The 17,690-nt window shown below is 43.8% G+C and overlaps 1 protein-coding gene across 5 annotated transcripts; it reads right to left on the reverse strand.

Moving 5' to 3' along the window:
• Positions 1-5,585: 5,585 nt before the first annotated feature.
• On the reverse strand, positions 5,586-13,985 carry LOC133899209 (lysine-specific demethylase JMJ30-like). 5 transcript variants are annotated; one of them, XM_062340178.1, is made up of 7 exons: positions 13,419-13,985; positions 10,278-10,487; positions 9,283-9,411; positions 9,055-9,198; positions 7,987-8,079; positions 7,402-7,514; positions 5,586-6,035 (listed from the first exon to the last, which is right to left on the reverse strand). In XM_062340178.1, the coding sequence occupies exons 1-7, from the start codon at positions 13,848-13,850 to the stop codon at positions 5,708-5,710; spliced, it is 1,449 nt and encodes a 482-aa protein (XP_062196162.1). In that variant the 5' UTR covers positions 13,851-13,985; the 3' UTR covers positions 5,586-5,707. The 5 variants fall into 5 exon arrangements, with proteins under 5 accessions (XP_062196162.1, XP_062196164.1, XP_062196163.1 ...); XM_062340180.1 differs by having other exon boundaries at positions 5,784-6,035; positions 7,402-7,518; positions 13,419-13,984; XM_062340179.1 differs by lacking the exon at positions 5,586-6,035 and adding an exon at positions 6,047-6,849 and having other exon boundaries at positions 7,402-7,518; positions 13,419-13,984.
• Positions 13,986-17,690: the final 3,705 nt, after the last annotated feature.

The following is a 17,690-nucleotide window of genomic DNA, read 5'->3' on the forward strand; positions in this document are numbered from 1 at the left end:
ATCTCTCGTCTTAATTCTTGTGCCCTACTTCTGTTTGGAAACCGTTTTCAAGACGCACGCAATCAAGCAGGCCCTGGACCGTGTTTTGTCCGAGCTAGAAGTATTCATTATTCAACGAGAAAGCGCCATTGTTCTGACGGAGCACCGCAACTGCGATCCACGGGCGCATGTGAGCAACCGGTGCTCCTGTCCGGGCCTTGTTTGGTTCTCGATCCCTTGAAAAGAATGGGAAAGTAAATAGTCTGTAAATCGGGGGAATGATGTAAAGGCAGCATCTCTGATAAAACTGCGTGCTCTGGAGCTCAGAAAAGCACCGCCATGCCGACCATGTGGGCGATCATCATCACCGGGGGCGCAGGGGTGCCTCTCGACTCGGACCGTTCCAAAGCCAAAGATCTTCGCCGAGCGCGGCACGGTTTTTCCAAGCACGAGGCGTGACACGGGCGGATGTGCCTCGAGAAATCACAACGGCCACTGCGTGTGCCAGGGCGGCCCGGCGTCGAGCGTCAGGCTTTGGCCACGAGCGAAACGCACGGGCCGGTTGGGGCCGGGGACCGCGTTGGTGGGGGTGGTGGCAGCACCGGGCGCGGCGCAGCAGCAACAGCGGCCGCGTAATAAAGGCGCGTCGCGTGGTGCGGCTTCCTTTTTCTCGTGGCCCCTGGTGCTGGTTCTGATCGAGACCGAGCGGTGACCGGGTCCAGTAGTACAGTGCCCCAGTAGCAGCACCGCGACGAAGGACAGATACCGCCGAGGGGTAGATGCCAAAGCGGCCAGCGCCGATGCCGACGCCGCTTTTTTCGCTGCGCAGCCTTTTTGTCCCCTCAGATCTCACTCCTTGGCCCGGGCTTCTTCGTGGCGTGCCCGCTGGCTCCCGTTCCACGGCGTGCCGCCGTCTGCCGGGTGCCGGCTCCGCGCGACGTCGGATGGATCCCTCGGAGGCCGCGAGGTTGCGTCGGCGGTGGGGCGTTTCGGCTTTGTTTGCAGGTTCCATCGGATTCGGCCGAGGCTGTTCGAGTCATCAACAGTGGGCTGGCGGGAAGTTAGCGGTTTGCCAGCCTCCGTCACTTTGGGCTACAAAACGTACAAAAGCGCAGCCCAGCCAGTTTCTTTCTCGAGGGGATTTGTCATTCTTGTTAGGTAAATTTTTTTATGCCATTGAAAACTTATCCAATCCTAAAAATGCCATGGGAAACACGCATATCCTTACCATGCTTCTAAATCTTTATCCTCGGAATACCACTGTCATCGTCAGTTCTATTAGATTAGATTTGACTGTCAGTCAAACTTAATATTGCCCATCCTACCCCTCAATCCTCATTCTTCTCCTTCCCCAAATGTCCGACTGGAACATGCGTCTAGTCATCCTCACCACTCAGCATTCCATGTTGGCGCTCCCCCACCGCCATGCCCTTGACCAACACTTGACCCCGCCCAAGCCCTAGCCCCCCCCACCATATCAACAACATTAGGACTATCGTTGCAGTAGCAATCGAAGTCGAAGCCCTAGCCTGCGCCAGGCCCTGGCAGCAGACACTACAACACCGTCAAGCTCTTCGATGGAGCTCTTCAATCGCGCTGCAGCCACCTGTGCGAGAAGGTCCACTGGATCGACGATAGCTAGTGTGAGGAGGTCCACCGGATCGATGGAGACCGCAATCGTGGTCCCCGTGCATCACCAATGGCATTTCGGTGGCCCGAGGACCACCATCGCCCCTGCTGCGATAACTTCGATGCTGCACAGGATACTGGGCCACCATCCCAAATTGGATTGATTTCCTCTTTTATAGTATAAGATCCTAGCTTGCTTGGATGGATTTGTTTGCTTTGTAGAGATCCATCCCGAAGTGGATCCATCTATACATGGCAAATTAGGGCAAAAGCCAAGAGGAGACCGACCGCACTACCTCCAGATATGTCTGAGTATGGGAGAAGAAGTTGAACGAGCTGCTAGCAGCAACAAAACTGAACAGGAGAAGATGAAGAGGAGAAAGGGAAAAAGAGGAAGAAAAAAATCACATGTGGACCTAGGGGCAAAATGGTCTTTTTCACATGTCTGTCACGACTTGTCCGTTGGAAAGTGGTCAATAATAGCATGGCCAGGGATAAAGTCTAAGAAGCATGACACTGAAGAGATATGCGTGTTTTCAATCACACTTTTAGGATCAAGGAAGTTTACAGTGCAGTGAAGGAATTTTTCCTTCTTTCTCGAGTGTCGAGAACAGTCTCATTCTAAGAAACATAGGTGACAAACAAATGTGAAGGTTCAAAATTTAGCGGTGATACATTTATCACAACAAATGTTTCTAGAAGACTATAAAAAAACAATCCTCCTATTCTTCATATGCCTGAAAATGAGCTTGATTTCAGGTGATGAAGAATAATGGCTGCCGACGGGGTTTAAGGTTAGAGGTTTTGGGATTTGGAGAGCCCTCCATGGTTGTCGGACTTTGAAGAGGCTCTGGGGTAAATAGGTAGGCCATGTGGAGGAGGCGGGCACGGAGACAGAGCAGCAATGTGACAAACCACTGGTGGGCCGGTGCTGAGGTGGTAGAGCTCCAAAACGGAGATGTTAGCGCGGCAAGGGTGAAGGGCGCTGATCTGGCAGCATCCCCAACACCGGAGATGGTGGGGTCGAGCAAAGAGTGGTGGGGTGGAGGAAGAAGATGATATTTGGACGCTCGGATCTCGATTGGACGGCTGAAATATGTCACTGAAGCAAATGTTATTTTCAGATGCCTGAAAAATAGCATCTCTCATAAAAAAACAAATATTACTGGAATAGCTATGTTTTCTCAGCCACGGTAATATAGCAAAGAACAATACGCTATGGCTTGCAAAGATCAAAAACCATGTAATGGACTAATGCTGCAGTACCATAGTCCTTAGTTGTCGGAATTTCAAAACTTCTCTCCAGACACCGAAATCTATTGCTCCATGACCACGACCAAGGCAACGGTATCATATCGTAATGAGATATATAGATAATACAGAAAATATGTCCGAGCCAATGGAAATGATTTACAAAATATGTTAATAATTGAGACTCTCCCCTTCCCATGGTAGTGCTGAAGATGCAAAGGAGACGGTGACAACCTTCTTGGTACAAGAGTCGTTGAAGCCTAGCAAAATGACACAAGTGGAACAGCAGATGCCAAGCCGGTGACAGTAACAACTAAACCTTTTTGATGGAGTATAACAGTAGAAAAACACATGGACAAACAAGAATCCAGATAAAAGTTCTATTAGATCCTACATCTGCAAACCAAAAAAATCTAGATGTGAGTTAGCAGGATCTTTTGTTTTGCTTTGGTGGAAGGACAAACAGATAATAATTCCTCCAACAAACATACAAAAACACTCTTATGGTTTAAATAACGTAGCCTAATCGTTCATCTTCTGCACAATAACTATCTATAGTTTTTTCAAGAGTGAATTGCACAAAACAAGACCAGTAGCTGTAAATGCAAACAATACCTGTATTTCTCAAGGAAACAAGCAAGTACAACTAGCAGTAAATACAAACAAGACCTGTAGCTGCTTACAAAGATTTGTGCAACCCACAATCAAGAAATTTGTTCATCGGATGCCAATAACATCATGGATGAGAAATTTAATTGAAGCCAAAGCTACTATTGTCACTGACCCCATTTTGCAACTTTATTTTCACCCGCACTACTACATAAAGGACCATCCCTGTCCTCTTTCACTGTCAGATCGAAAATAACCGACAGTGATAAAATATCATTGACAATTTATAAGCTAAACCGATAGATCTAACCGTGAGCCCTTAAGAACCAACAATAATAGTTGATATCACTACCGGTTCTAGCTACGAGCCGACAGTAATAATCTTTATCACTATCGATTCAAAAGCTCACTGAAAAAGTAATAATTGAGTGAATACGAACCGACAGTGATAAGGATTATTACTCCTTATCATTGCCGGTTTATATGCTCACCGATAGAGCAATAATTTAGCGAATACCAGCAGTGATAATTATTATATCTACCGACTCGTATTTCAAACTGGCAATAATAATGATTCTTTAAATCTCGAGCTCGTCTCCCTCAGTCTGCTCCCCATCTCACTTCGCTCCTAATCTCCAGAAGCCACTCCTGAGGGGTAGTGGCAATCAAAGTGGTGATGTTGACCATAGCACTTTGGCTGCCTCTACCCCTCGGACCCGTCTTCCATGTCCTCAGAGCCCATCACCATCTACTAAGCATGAGCCACCTCGCGACCGTCCTCGCCGTCTACCGAGCTTGTCTCCCCGTTTCCCTAAGCCTGAGCCATCTACCTGTCTCTCGAGCCCGTCGCCTCGTTTCCTTGAGCCTAAGTCGTCAACCTGTCTCCTGGGCCCACCGCCCCATTTCCTGAGCCATCTACCAAGAGCTAGGAGCTCAGAGCAGTTTTGCACCGTATGGCACATTGATTATAATACTGATTGAGATTCTACTGCGAGTATAGTTTTAGATATAAAATACTCTACCACGAACATTTCGGTATGAGGCTTCTGTCTCAAGTTGAGATAGATCCCCATACCAGAGGGTTCACGGTAGACTATTTTTGCACACGTGAATGAATGATCACTGCCGATTCAAGGCTAGTACCGATAATGATAGTTGGATTATCACTTTCCATTTCTTAGCTTGAACAGCAATGATACTCTGTCGGTTCATAAGCTAGCAGTGATAATTCATGATTATCACCGTCGCTAATTTACTATCGATTCCAAAATCGGTAGTGGTACTAATTTTAAATTGGCAGTGATGTCAATTTTAAACCGATAGTAATAGCCTATTTCGTAGTAGTGCCGCCACCAACCCTTGTTCATCCTCCCCTAATATATCATATTTCCCTTGTTCCTACATCCAAAGAGCGATTAGCTCGTCTAGTAACGATTACTATTGGGAAGAACATTGATCTAGAAAATAGAAAGAGAAGGCACCATCCAATGTGTTCTCGAGAGCAACATGTGTAGATAGATATATGGTGAATGGTGCTACAAGGACTCGGCACAACATCCCGTATTCCCGTGTTCCACTACGTCCATATGTTGCTGGTGACCATGCGCCGCTAATGAGGTGGTATTGTGCAAGATGATATTGGTTCCGATGGGCAAAGATAATTGTGTCACCAACAATGGTAGGAAACGCCTTGTAGCTGACAGCCTTGGCACTTCAAGTCTTCTTACCAAGGAAGAGGGCATTGCCGCCATGCGATTCATCGAGACAGTCCTTCCGAGAACAAGGTCAGATAATCTGCAGACTAAAAACTGTGCGTCATCGCTGAGTTTTGATGCAACCACCAGAATCTCTGAGTCGCATTCGACCAGATAGTAAAAATATGCGTCATCGTGTGTGTTTGCCGGACATGAGGCGATCTGCTTTGGTGGTGGTGGCAGCGAAGATGAACCTTCTTCCTGCTGGGGTGGATCGATCTCTGCAAGACGTATGCTTCACCGTAAAATATGGGTTGCTCCATCATGCATATCTTGGCTTGGAATGACAATGTATTATAGCTGTCGTAGAGCCACCAGCTTGACACTCTCCATTGCTGATCACCCGGGGTAGCAGAGACTATACGATGCGCACAGTCCAGCGACATCATGACCGCTCACGCTGATGGATGCGGAACGGACGCGTCTCAGATACTTCCACTTTCCTTTGTCCTCGTGTGCTCCGATAAGGGCAGGGTTCACGTACTTCAGGAGGGTCGCCAGCGGCGGGAAATCCACGGTGTCGCCGGTGAAGGGGTGGAGGAGGCGGATTGCATTGTCGTGGTCCCGCTGCAGCAGGAGGATGATGCCATCGATGGAGTTGAGGGCGCAGTGGTCCCTGAAGAGAGGGAGCCGGACGCGGACGAAAGCGCCGGTGGAGGTTGAAGAAGCGGACGTAGCCGCGCAGCCTGCCGTGGCCCTCGGGCAGCATCATCCACCGCCGCGGGTGGCAGCGGGGTCGACGATGCCGCGGCCGCGCGGGCAGGCGGTGCTGGAACGCCGGTTGGTGCTGCTTCCTTTTTGGTACCGCACCATCTGCTCCTCAGTTCAACCCCGATTTTCACATGCTCAGATGTAGCAAAAATGTCAACAACCTCCTTGCGTAGCAAATTTGTTCATGAGAAGAATAATATTTTTGCCATTTGTTTGAGCTTTATAATCCCTTTTGCCATCCAAAACTAGTTCGTTTCTCTTCCCACTCTTCCATTAGTGTTCATTTCGCTTTTGCCATTGCCGTCAGGTTTAACGCATCAACGCAAGTTCACCGTTAACAAAGCATAGGAAAATAAAAAAATTAGAATATCATAGAAAATTTCCATCTCTGCAGTACTGCTGCAAGAGAGTTCAACATGTGGCAGGTAAGCAGCTCACAAATGGGTTTTTATGGACCATTTTAATGGACCAAATGGGTTTTAATGGACCAAATAGGTTTTTGAGAGTTCAACATGTGGCAGGTAAGCAGCTCACAAATGGGTTTTTATGGACCATTTTAACCAAATGGGTTTTAATGGACCAAATGGGCTTTTATGTGTTTCTGGCTTTCTACGACCACAGCGTGGTATACCACAAGACTCATATGATGGTATCCGAATCCAAATGATTGTCACTGATTTCTCTAAAAATATGTTCTTCACTGAGGAGAACACAAACTTAACTAGTTAATCCAGGGTATGCAAGCCAGAATTACTTGTGCTACCGTACCGAACTCCCTGAATACGAACTTCATTATCAACAGGATTGACAAGGGCTTAATATGGATAATATGGTTAGCGGTTACTGTTTTAGCATCAGTAATTACAAAAGTTAAATCCACGGCCAAGTAAAACAAATGATCTGCTCCATAGTTTATCTGAAAGGCATGAAGCAGCAGACATGAGATGTATTCAGAATAATTTAACAAAAGTTACCAAACTTAACACTGACAGATGATTTCCGAACATGTCTTCAGAGCATCAGAGCATATTCTGGCTCTCGAGTTACATTTTTAACATGCTCCATAGTTTTCACATGTATATAAATGATAGAGTAAACACTCGTGAACCTTTCACTCTAAAAAAGAAAAAAAATAGTGAACTTGGTTAGGCCGTAATCTAGAGGAATAAGTTTGAAAGGGTGGAAAACACACACTAGTATCTGGCAATAACTTACTATGCTTGAAGTTAACAGTTAAATCATTGTCATAAAAATAATGATATACACCCAAGGTAACAAGGCCATATCCACACAATAGTGGATCATGAAACATGGGCTCAATGAAGTTCTTTTTTCTCTCTCTACCATCTGATGATAGAAACATCATGGTTCATGGATGATCAAAACAATAGCATTATGAACTTCCTGAAGTAAGATGTGACGTTCGCCACCAAAAGCTAACAGAAAAACTAATAGAAAGAGATCTCACGTAATGCCACCATTTTGGTGGAATGTAAAGCATATCTCCTTCCTCCAATATGCCGTCCATGAATTCAAGATCTCCTGCCCTCGGGAACTCTTCTTCATCAATGTTGTCAAGATCTACCTGTGGAGAAGCTGATTAGCACAACAGAATCACACACAGATCAACTTTGTTTGCAGTAGCACCCAATTAAGCTTAATGTCACAAAGTAAATGAAAGAGTACAGAGCTTCTGGATGAGAAAATGTGCATAGATTTGGATTGCTACGAACCGAAGTTGTACAGGAGGATTCCCATACAGAAAGGTTGACTAAGGGGGCCACAAGAACCTGGCATCGTCGCTAGTCATATGGTGGCTAGCACATTCACTTTATTTTCAGATCCAAAAAAGAAACAAAAAGAACTCACCCTATTTTCAGAATCTCAATATCTAGGTTGCTCATAGCATATTTTGGAACAGATTCAGAAGTATTTAAAAGCAGGAAAAAATAGACAATAAGGTAGAGTGCTCGCTTTATTTGGTAACCAGTCAAGTTTGTACACTGCTATGCCACTCCTATCACATACTAGTTGTTTGAAACAGACTACTTACCTGACTAGTATTGCTTAACATGGTTTCTGTATGAGGGTACAAATCACCAGATACGGAAGCAGAATAGAGTCTAAAATACTTCCTGCCCAAAACCTGCCAAGGAGTAACAACCAGGTATATCAACTGATGTAGAATCTTAATTTACACAAAATAAGTCACTGTCATCACTTCAAAATAGTAACCAATCAGGTCAATTCAAATAACTAAAGGAACTAAGAGCATCTATATGCTTAGGCTATGAATCTCTTTGATATTGCCATAACCGGTTAAGAATAGCCCACAAACAAGCAGATCGTTTTTGTTCAAGACAAATTAAAATGCAAAACAACATTGTCAAAACATTCTGTGCACAACCTGACTGGGTTTGATGCATACCAATTTTTCAGTCTTTCCACCCTTGTTGGGAGAAAAACATGAATGCAAGGACGATTTTCCCACGGGAATTCAAATAATCAGCAAGATAGCTTCATGACTATCGCGGAAAACGTGGTTTGGTGTAGCAAAAGCAATCACAGACAGTTTGGCTTGCTGAATAGATGTTGGTTTTTCAAAATCAAAGTGAGAATTAATCAATGGCCTTTCACTCAGTTACAGGGTTTGGTGGCCCAAAAATAACTTGGCTTCAACAAAAAGGAAACAGCGAGGCATATTAAAATGATAGGAAGGGTTAAAACATGTTTTCTTATGTGTTGTTTGTATCAAGGGCTTGTTGGTTTTAAGTTTAGTCTTAAAAAAAATGAGAACAGTGGTTCTGTAAGACTTCACTAGAAGGAAAAAATGCAAAAAACTAAGGGGCTACTCAGCTTGAAGTATTTTTTGAAACCCATATTTCTACCAGAGTTTTCCCACTATGCAGAATTGTGGCTGTGGCAAACAACATCATCATATCACAAAAGCAATAGCGAAATGAAAAATGGTAGTACCACATGAGTACCACACAATAAGTGGCATGGTCGACTTCTTAAAAGTGCACGTTAAATAGTTATAATTGACTTTAACCAACACACATAACTCAGGATTATACACATGAACAACCATGGGGTAACAGAGACTTTATTTGTGTCATGCCTGAGCAACAAGGTTGTGATGTGGGTCATGATGCAATGGGGTTACTGTCCCATGAGGGCCTAACCAAGCATTAAGCGACTGGAGTTCCCCACCACCGGCATAACAATACTCAGGAACTGTTATGTCTTCACGGAGCTCTTTTATCTGTCAATGTTGTAAAATCAAATCAAATAGTCAGATGAGTAGCTGCTAATTCAGTATATATCAAGCTGCTAGACAATTCATCACCTGATCAAACAATGGATGCTGAGCTAGATATGTCAATTTTGATGAATCACTCGACCACATCCTCTCAAGAAACTGAGAAAATGTGATAAGCTCCTGTTTCCACTCAGTACACACATAATTTTTCCCAACCTGAGACACCATTGCTATATGAGTGCACTTGAAACATATATATCACAAAATGTTAAGGAAGCATGATAACAACATTCAACCAAAAAGTTGACCTAACTTCTCTAAACCAAGCTACAATCCACGTACTAGACACCGTGAAGCAGCAATTGCTCATGTATAAGATCTGTTACTGATCGATAATAATGGACCGGTATCTTTGCAAATTGCATAATACACAAAGATTTTATGGAGATGATTGGCGAAGGCAAATTAGGTAACTCGAAACTCCAAGCAACTTCTAATGACGAGTCATTCATGAATTTGGTTCTATAGTAAATAACTCAATCTTTATTTTCAGTCCATACTAGTTGGTAAGAAAAAATGCTGCAATCAGAAGCATGGCAAAATTGTCAAGATTGAAGATGAACATATGGAAAAAAAAAAACGTACTACTTTACTAGATTAACAAAAAGTTTGCTCCAACAACTATCAACGATACAACAAGAAGTCAACCAATGGATCACATGAGGCCAATACTCAAATGTAATACACGATAGTTGATACAGTAAGAAGAGTGCAGGCTCCATAGTGTTCTAGCTTGCAACTCAGATGTTAGTTTTCCAATCTGCAATTTAAAATTAATCCATGTTGCACACCTAAACTTTACATCTTCAGTAATATCATAATTCCAGAAACCAGCTGAATTGAACTCCTGAAGATCAAATTTGAGTAATTAATTGTAACTGACCAAATTATTGAATAATAACATAAAATGCATTTCTTCAATGAAATGTTATTATGTTATGTTATTTTTTCCCCAAATAACAGCATAGTTAATTTGCAATTGTACATGACAGTTCTCAATGTCTAGAAGTGTAAGTAGTCACCTCAACTGGAACAGTCCGATCTCCAGCTATCCTCTCTAGGTATTTTATGTCCTTCCACTTTGTCCTTGCAGGCCAATTATCAATGCAGCCACTGAGTATAACAGGGGACTCGCATAAAAAGTAATCACGTATAAATGCCTCCAAAGAAATGCATGATCGCCTCTCAATTTGCTTACAAGATAGGGACTTCACTGGCAGAAGTTTGAGTACCTGAAACAAATTATCATAAAAAGCAGCACAGTGACAAATTAGTAATATAGTGTAAATATGGCAAATTAGTTTCGTCATTTGGCCACTATCTTGGTTAAATTTGGTCACACAAAGGAGAAAGTTAGTGAATAGTTTTCATCAAAAAGAATCAGTAAACACGGTAAGCCACAATGTGGAGCAATGTTGAGTCAAAAGGACACCTACTATTAATTAGGAGAAATGAGGCTGTTAAGTACTTTGAAAAAAGGATATTATCAGCTAATCCGGACAACACGCTCTATATGTCTCTTGGCAAAAAAAAAAAAAAAAAGCTCTTATGCTACTTGTGTTTCTAAACCTGAATTTATTCAGAAGGTCCTCAAACTTTTCTCTATGAGGTGGCTGCCAAATGCAGGACACTAACCCAGCATGCATGCTGGCATGTTCCCCACTTCTGTCAAAATGACTAGCCTGTTTAGTAGGGACAAATTCAGGCACCTGTAAGACCAATTAGATTTAGATGTGGACCTACGACGGCATATACTATATATCCTAAAGGGCAAGGGATTGACTGGCATGGGGTCACTGTAACTCCTGTAGCGCGTATGTGACAGGTGGGTCTCGGCCCTAGCGCCAGCTCATGCGACTCATGAAGCCCAGAGAACTCTAGCGTCTTCCCTCCACGAATTTCAGTCGCCGGCACAAAAATTCTCACGTTCTCGCTCTGTCCGCCTCCTCCTCGCCCGTGGCCATCAGTACCCCACGTCCCTGCCCTTTACGAACCACCAGATCAAGCCCTGCTAATTCCTTCGCCCCTTTGTGTTGCCGAGGTTGAACAAGGAGAAGAGGACAAAACTTAGATCCCCAAATCCTTCCTTCTCCTCTCCCAAATCCGATGCAAATAACCTCAAATCGATCTCAATGGAGTAGGAGACAGCGGTGGCGGCTGGTTACGTCCGAGAGGAGCAACAACCGTTCAAAATTTGGGACGTGATGGGCGACGGTGAGCCGAGCGCAAGGAGCTAGAGGTGCGGCGGCCAAGAAGCGAGCAGACAACGGTGGGAGGATCTGCAGGCGGCCGAGCGAGGGAGCAACTGATGAGTTTCCATGCAGTGTAGGAGGTGCGGTGGTAGCCGATGAGTCCAGAAGCAGCCAACGAGCTGCCACGCGTTGCTCCCTGCAACGGCTTTGATGCGTGTGGAATCGTGGACTTGGATTCAGTTTCTACCAAACCTCAGTTTGCTTGGATGGATTTGTTGTAGATTTCTTTCCTGCTTGGATCGATTTCGGGGCACAACTGCTGCTACCGGCTTCAATGGCGGTTTGGTTCACACGATTACAGAGCCATCATACCAAGCATTAGCTTTTCTTCTAGATTACTCCTTGCCTTTCATAATGAGTTTTTGCACATGTATGTACATGACATGCACTTTTTGATTAAGGATGGCATGATTCTATTTTAGGTGCCTAACTAACAGTTTTGCACTTTTTGAGTGAGATACATGTTTCCTGTCTATTGAGGGTACTATGATATGATATTTTTATTTCTTTTATAACTCATGGTGCACTGTAATGGCACTGGGCCTGAACTTTGCCTCTGGGGAGGCAAATTGATACCTCGTCAGATAAGGGAAAGCATGTATCTTTAATGCAGTTTTTTTAGACCTATGCTTTTAATGCAGTTAGAATTGCTCTATAATTATATGTAGTATAATGCTACTGAATCCTTTTTGATGTTCATAGAAAAAAGAGAGTGTATTTCACATGTTTCACCATTTTTGTTTTGGTAGGTTATTCCCAAGAGAGTGCTTTTACCTTGCAGTTGATTGCTTCAACGGGGGAAAAAAAAAAAAAACTAGAAGAGAAAGATGACTGACAGCCTGAAGCCAAGAATCTGAAAGTAGCAGGTATGGTACACATTGCATGCTTAACATGATCTGTGTATCTAGAGCATGCTTACATCTGAATATGTGATATCTGTATGAGTCTAATTTGTTATAAAGACAAGTTTTAAAGACAATTACATGTAAATTGTGCTACTTATACTCCTTAAGTGCAAGGCTTCATATGTACATCCAGTTGATGCTTACACAAATGGTTGATTCTCAATTACTACTACCTGCTGCACTAATCTTCAGCACTTCCTATTTTAGCTGACCTATTTTGCTAATTTTGCAGGTGCCACACTATTCTGTTGAATTTGCACATTGATAGCTCCAGATCTATACAATGATCTCATACAAATTCAGACGTCCATCACCATTTTTCACATTGGCTTATCAATCAGGCATCACTGTAATCATCAAATATGTTAGCTGATCTTCATGTCAGTTCCATGGCTTTATTGACTCATCAATTTTATGTTCTATGTGTGGGAGGCTGCTCAAATGCTGAACAAAGTGTACCGAGGTATTGCTAATTTTTTTTTCCTATACTCATGTAAAGCATTTTGCAAGCTAATTTGCCAGTTACAACATATTATTTCTTACCTTGCAGAACTAATCCTAGTTGCCTAATTCAATGGATTGCTTCCTTCAACAGATACTGCAACTCAGAGAAAGCAAGTGTTCCGAGATTCAATTAAACCTCCACAGGTGCTGCGTAGCGCGCCAATCTGCCTAGTAACATCTGAGCAGTACAGCGTTAGGGGCCTGGGATGCAATCTTCAAACGTAAAAACCAACGCTGACTGCTAGGTGGCCTCGGCATTGAGATATGCGATCGGGTCACTCTTGGCTTCTCATGCTGGTGAGGCAGTAACGTTTCCTAAATCAAAGTACAAATATTACGTGAACCACTTCGCAGAACAATTTCAGCCGATACCACAAGTGAAACCGTAACAGTGGAGCAAATTTCGCAACTGCATTCACTCTACATTTCCACGAACCAATCTACACAAGCTGACAAGCAGGTATGAGATCGTAGGGAGGCTACAGGCGGCTGAGATACTCACATCGGCAAGGTCTCGGTCCCCAGCGAGCCCTTCCTTCCACTTCTCCACATCCCCGCAGAATCCGCCGGTCTCCCCCTCGTCGCTGCCGCGGTGGTCGGCGACGACACGCGCGACGGCGTCCTCGAGCTCCGCGCGGAGGAGCCCCCCGCCCATGATGAGCCCCATGTCGAGCGCCCGGAGCGCGGCGCGTCGGTCGTCGCCGGTGCGGATGCCGGCCACGTGGAGGCAGGCGAGCGCGTAAGCGTCCCGCCACGCGGGCCCCACCTCGCCCCAGGGCGCCGAGTGCAGCTGCTCCCATGCCATCTCCCGCGCCGCCTCCGCCGCGCGGAGGTCCCCCGCGGCCGCCTTCTCCGCGGAGGCCACGAACGCGAAGCCGCCCTCCTCCCTTATCTGGCGCAACAGCGCCGCCCGCTTCTCCCCGCCGGTGGCCATTGATCAGAGGGAGCAGTCGGCCGCACGCGAGCTCTGGCCTCCTGGGAAAAGCGCAAAAGCGCAGGGCGAGATATTTTCCGGGGTGCCCGAGTGAGGTGACGGGGGCGAGGCGGAGGCGGGGATTTACGGCTGTGCCCTCGCATATTTGAGCCAGATATTTTGGTGTCAACGGCTACGAAAGTCGATTTGTTGCGGTGGGCCCTCGTGAAAAAAGATCATTCTGGTAGGTTCTGGAAAGTTCAGAATCCGGTGATCACCGGGAAAGACAGCCAAATCATGAAAGAAGATATTTGATATTTCAAGAACGTATGCGACTACCAGGCAAGCGAAAGCACTCAAAAGTCATTGGAGGTTCTCCACTAGATTATATCGCCCAAAATGCACCTAAGCATTGCAAAACTTTGAATTGAAGTATGAAAGAGAGTTTGTAAAAAAAAAAAAAAATTAAAATCAGAGTTTAGATTACAAATTTGACGAACATGTCGTTATTTCAACTTTCAAATCAAAGTTTTAATCTTTGCATAAAGCCACGATGATTGACAACAGTGGTAATGATGATAAAGTTACTCATGGAGGTCACTAGGCGCCTAGGAGGTTTCGAGGATCGAGTTTCCTTAGCAATGCTAGAACTAAAATTTGAACAAAATAGAGGTTATTTAGGTGAGGAGCACAACTAGTTAACTCATGAGTATAAGTGTATTGGATAATTGTATGTCAAACTGCTTTGAGTTTTCTAGTCCGAACCTGTTTCTTCTCCTCCCTCTCCTTTTTAACAGCTCTGAGTTTTTCATCTGCACAAAAACATCACAATCTTCCTCTTTTAAGTACTTGTAGCTCTCAAAGTGCGTCACCCCTTTAGCCAAGTACAGATTTACAAGCTTCCTCTTAAAGTTTTGGTGAAGTTTCGCGATCGTTTTCATTGTTGTATTGACTGCGGCGATCGTTCGATACTCGCTCATGTTGCCAGGGTACTACATATACTTCTTGACGACATTATCGAATAACTTCCTCTTCGCTTCGTGACTGAGGTCATTGAACTGTCGTTCACCCTTTCTAGAGCAATGAGCCCTGCGACCCTCTGGAATCTATTTAGGATCTTTTCATCCGTAGGTAGCCTGTCAGCATCGATTCCTGTGATGGTAATCTTGTCCGTCGACCACTGTGTTTGTGTGTGCACCACTACCAGCTATCTGTCTTGGAGACTACGATTCCGCCATCTAGAGAGAAAACAAGCAGAGTTAACATAAACAAAAAATATTCTTCCATTCAACAAGTATAAAATGCGTTGACTCATATCAATACCTCTTCGGCGGGATTATACTTTTCGTCATTTGCCCGACATCAGCTCTCATGCATCGGTGCTGGGTCAGAGCTAGGGATGCGATACTAGTTTTCGCTGCTGCTGGAGGAGGACGACGTGTGCGGGCTTGGGCTCCTATCCACCTTTCTTGTGCCGGAACGGCCTCTAGTGCTAGCATCCTCTGTGCTTTTGGTTTCTCAAAAGTGGGAGTCCTTTTCTTACTATGAAAATTAAATGTAGTATATTCCGTTCTTAATAAAGAAAAAAAAATCAAAATTAAGAAATCTGTATTGAAATAGGTGTTCTCTTATACGGCAGCACTTCCAAAAGCACATAGTACACTGCTAGAATAGGGCACTGGGCTTCAAAAGTTTCTCCCATCTAAATTTGTATGCAAAGGCCTTTTTCTAGTGAATATCACAATAAATTGTGTGTACGAATAGAAAGCATTTGTAACACACAAAATAGAGGGCTACTACTAGTCCCCTCCCTCTTCCACTGCCAATGCAAACAGTCGAAACATTCGAAAACTTCCCTATCATGCCCTACGAATAAGACCTCATGCTTTATATGTTTGTTAATGTGGCCAATGTGGTGGAGTATAGTAATCCAATATATAGGGCATTTTTTTACCCTTGAGCATAGTAATGCGTATGTTCATGCATTACCTACTTCTAGTTTCCTGTGCTGCCCATTTTCTTGGATCTAGCTTGTTTTCAAGAAACAAAGTAGCGAAGAGGATTTCAGAAAAAAGAGAGTGTAGGAAACCACAATTTAAAGAACACAAAGTAGCAAACAGGCGTAGCTATTTGTTGTTATCATTTGTAAGTAGGTAGTGAAAGAAACATGATTCGACATCACAGAAGAAGAAAAATACACAAGTATTTTCACATGGTATATTTGCACAAAATGTTAAAGCAGTTGATAAGTCTGCACTGACCATTGATAAGAATTGGTGCTTTAGTATTTCTTAATTTTCTTTCTTGTGGAATAAGAATGCATCTCAAATGCAAATTCTTCACCATGGTTACCAACCGAACTACAGTGTTCAATACACACTTGTAAAAGGTAGAAAACAATCTTCGTTGCACAAGTAACCTTTTTCTTAATTTGGAACAAACGAGCAAGCTCATTTTGCAACTTGAACATGCAGTGACATTTATGAAACTAATGTCAAGACTTACATATTGAAAGCATTTGCAGAACGATTTTGGTCTAGAAGTATAGTATGGACAAAATAAAGCCATAAAAATTCAATATCTCCTGAGGGTACTGTCAAATGATAACCACAAGGTGATGGGTTTTGGTATCATAATTCATTAACGAATACCAAACAGAACATTGTGCTTGTCATAAGAGAATTGGACAGGGTTATAGTCTTTAAAAATTCATAACCATCTAATTCCTAAAGAACTAGCCTGCTTTCAGTTTTAACCAGGCATATGGATTTATGAATATAATGTTCCAAACATCTTGTCAAGTATTTTACCAGCGATGACGCCGAGGAGCACGGGGAGGCGGCGAGGGTGCACGGGGAAGATACGGCGGCGGACGGCGTCGGGGCAGATGGCCGACGGCTGACTGAGTCGGGGCGGGATGGCGGCGATGGCAGTGCTCCGTGTGCGGTGGGGCTCCGACAGGGGTGGGGACCCGAGGGCGGTGGAGAGGGTGTCATTGGTGGGGGCGGTAGAGAGGGTGTCGTCGGTGGGGGCCGCGATAGGCTGGGAGCGACGGCGACGGGATTGGACGGCGGTGATCGGCTCGGTGGAGGGCACGGGTAGGCGGCGAACCTTAGCGCGTGCAAGCAAAATGACTTAGGCAAAATGAGAGGACTGCGCACGAGGACGACTCAGCCTATATACATATAAGTCATAGGTGATGTGTGATTAATGTCATCCGTCACCTATGAGTATCACCTGTCACTTATTGTAAGTAAAAGGTGACGTGAAAATAATATCACCCGTCACCTTTTACTTCGACTCGGCTCTTACATATAAGCTAAAGGTGACGAGTTATGTTATTTACCCGTCACCTACTAGTTATAAAAGTGACGGGTTAATAATATCACCCGTCACCTTTTACTTCGACTCGGCTCTTACATATAAGTTAAAGATGACATGTTATATTATTTGCCCGTCACTTATTAGTTATAAAAGTTACGTGTTAATAATATCACCCATCACAATTTATAAATTCAAATACCTTGAAACCTAAAATTCAAATTTTAAATTAATATTACAAATTCAAATAAACTGAAACAAACAAAATTCAAATTTTAAATAAATATTAAAAATTCAAATACTTGAATCCTAAAATTCAAATTTGGCATTAATATTACAAATTCAAATAACTTGAAACCTAACATTCAAATTTAACATTAATATTACAAATTCAAATTAATCAAAACAAAAAATTCAAATTTGACATTAATATTTTACACTCAAATTCAAATTCGCCGTTTTCGTGCTTTCTTGACATGGATCCCTTCGTTATGGTCAAAGCGCAGGTATGGAGTTTCTCGATCGACGAAAGGCATGTGA

The sequence above is a fragment of the Phragmites australis genome, chromosome 18 (assembly GCF_958298935.1).
Source record: "Phragmites australis chromosome 18, lpPhrAust1.1, whole genome shotgun sequence".
Classification (NCBI taxonomy): Eukaryota; Viridiplantae; Streptophyta; class Magnoliopsida; order Poales; family Poaceae; genus Phragmites; species Phragmites australis.

Bases quoted from the DNA above. Each gene is read 5' to 3' on its own strand.
- LOC133899209 (XM_062340178.1), bottom strand. From the start codon at position 13,850: ATGGCCACCGGCGGGGAGAAGCGGGCGGCGCTGTTGCGCCAGATAAGG. The intron at 10,488-13,418 runs GTGAGTATCTCA...AATTTGTTTCAG, and splicing joins GGGACCGAGACCTTGCCGAT to GTACTCAAACTTCTGCCAGT. The intron at 9,199-9,282 runs GTGATGAATTGT...CAACATTGACAG, and splicing joins AGCATCCATTGTTTGATCAG to ATAAAAGAGCTCCGTGAAGA.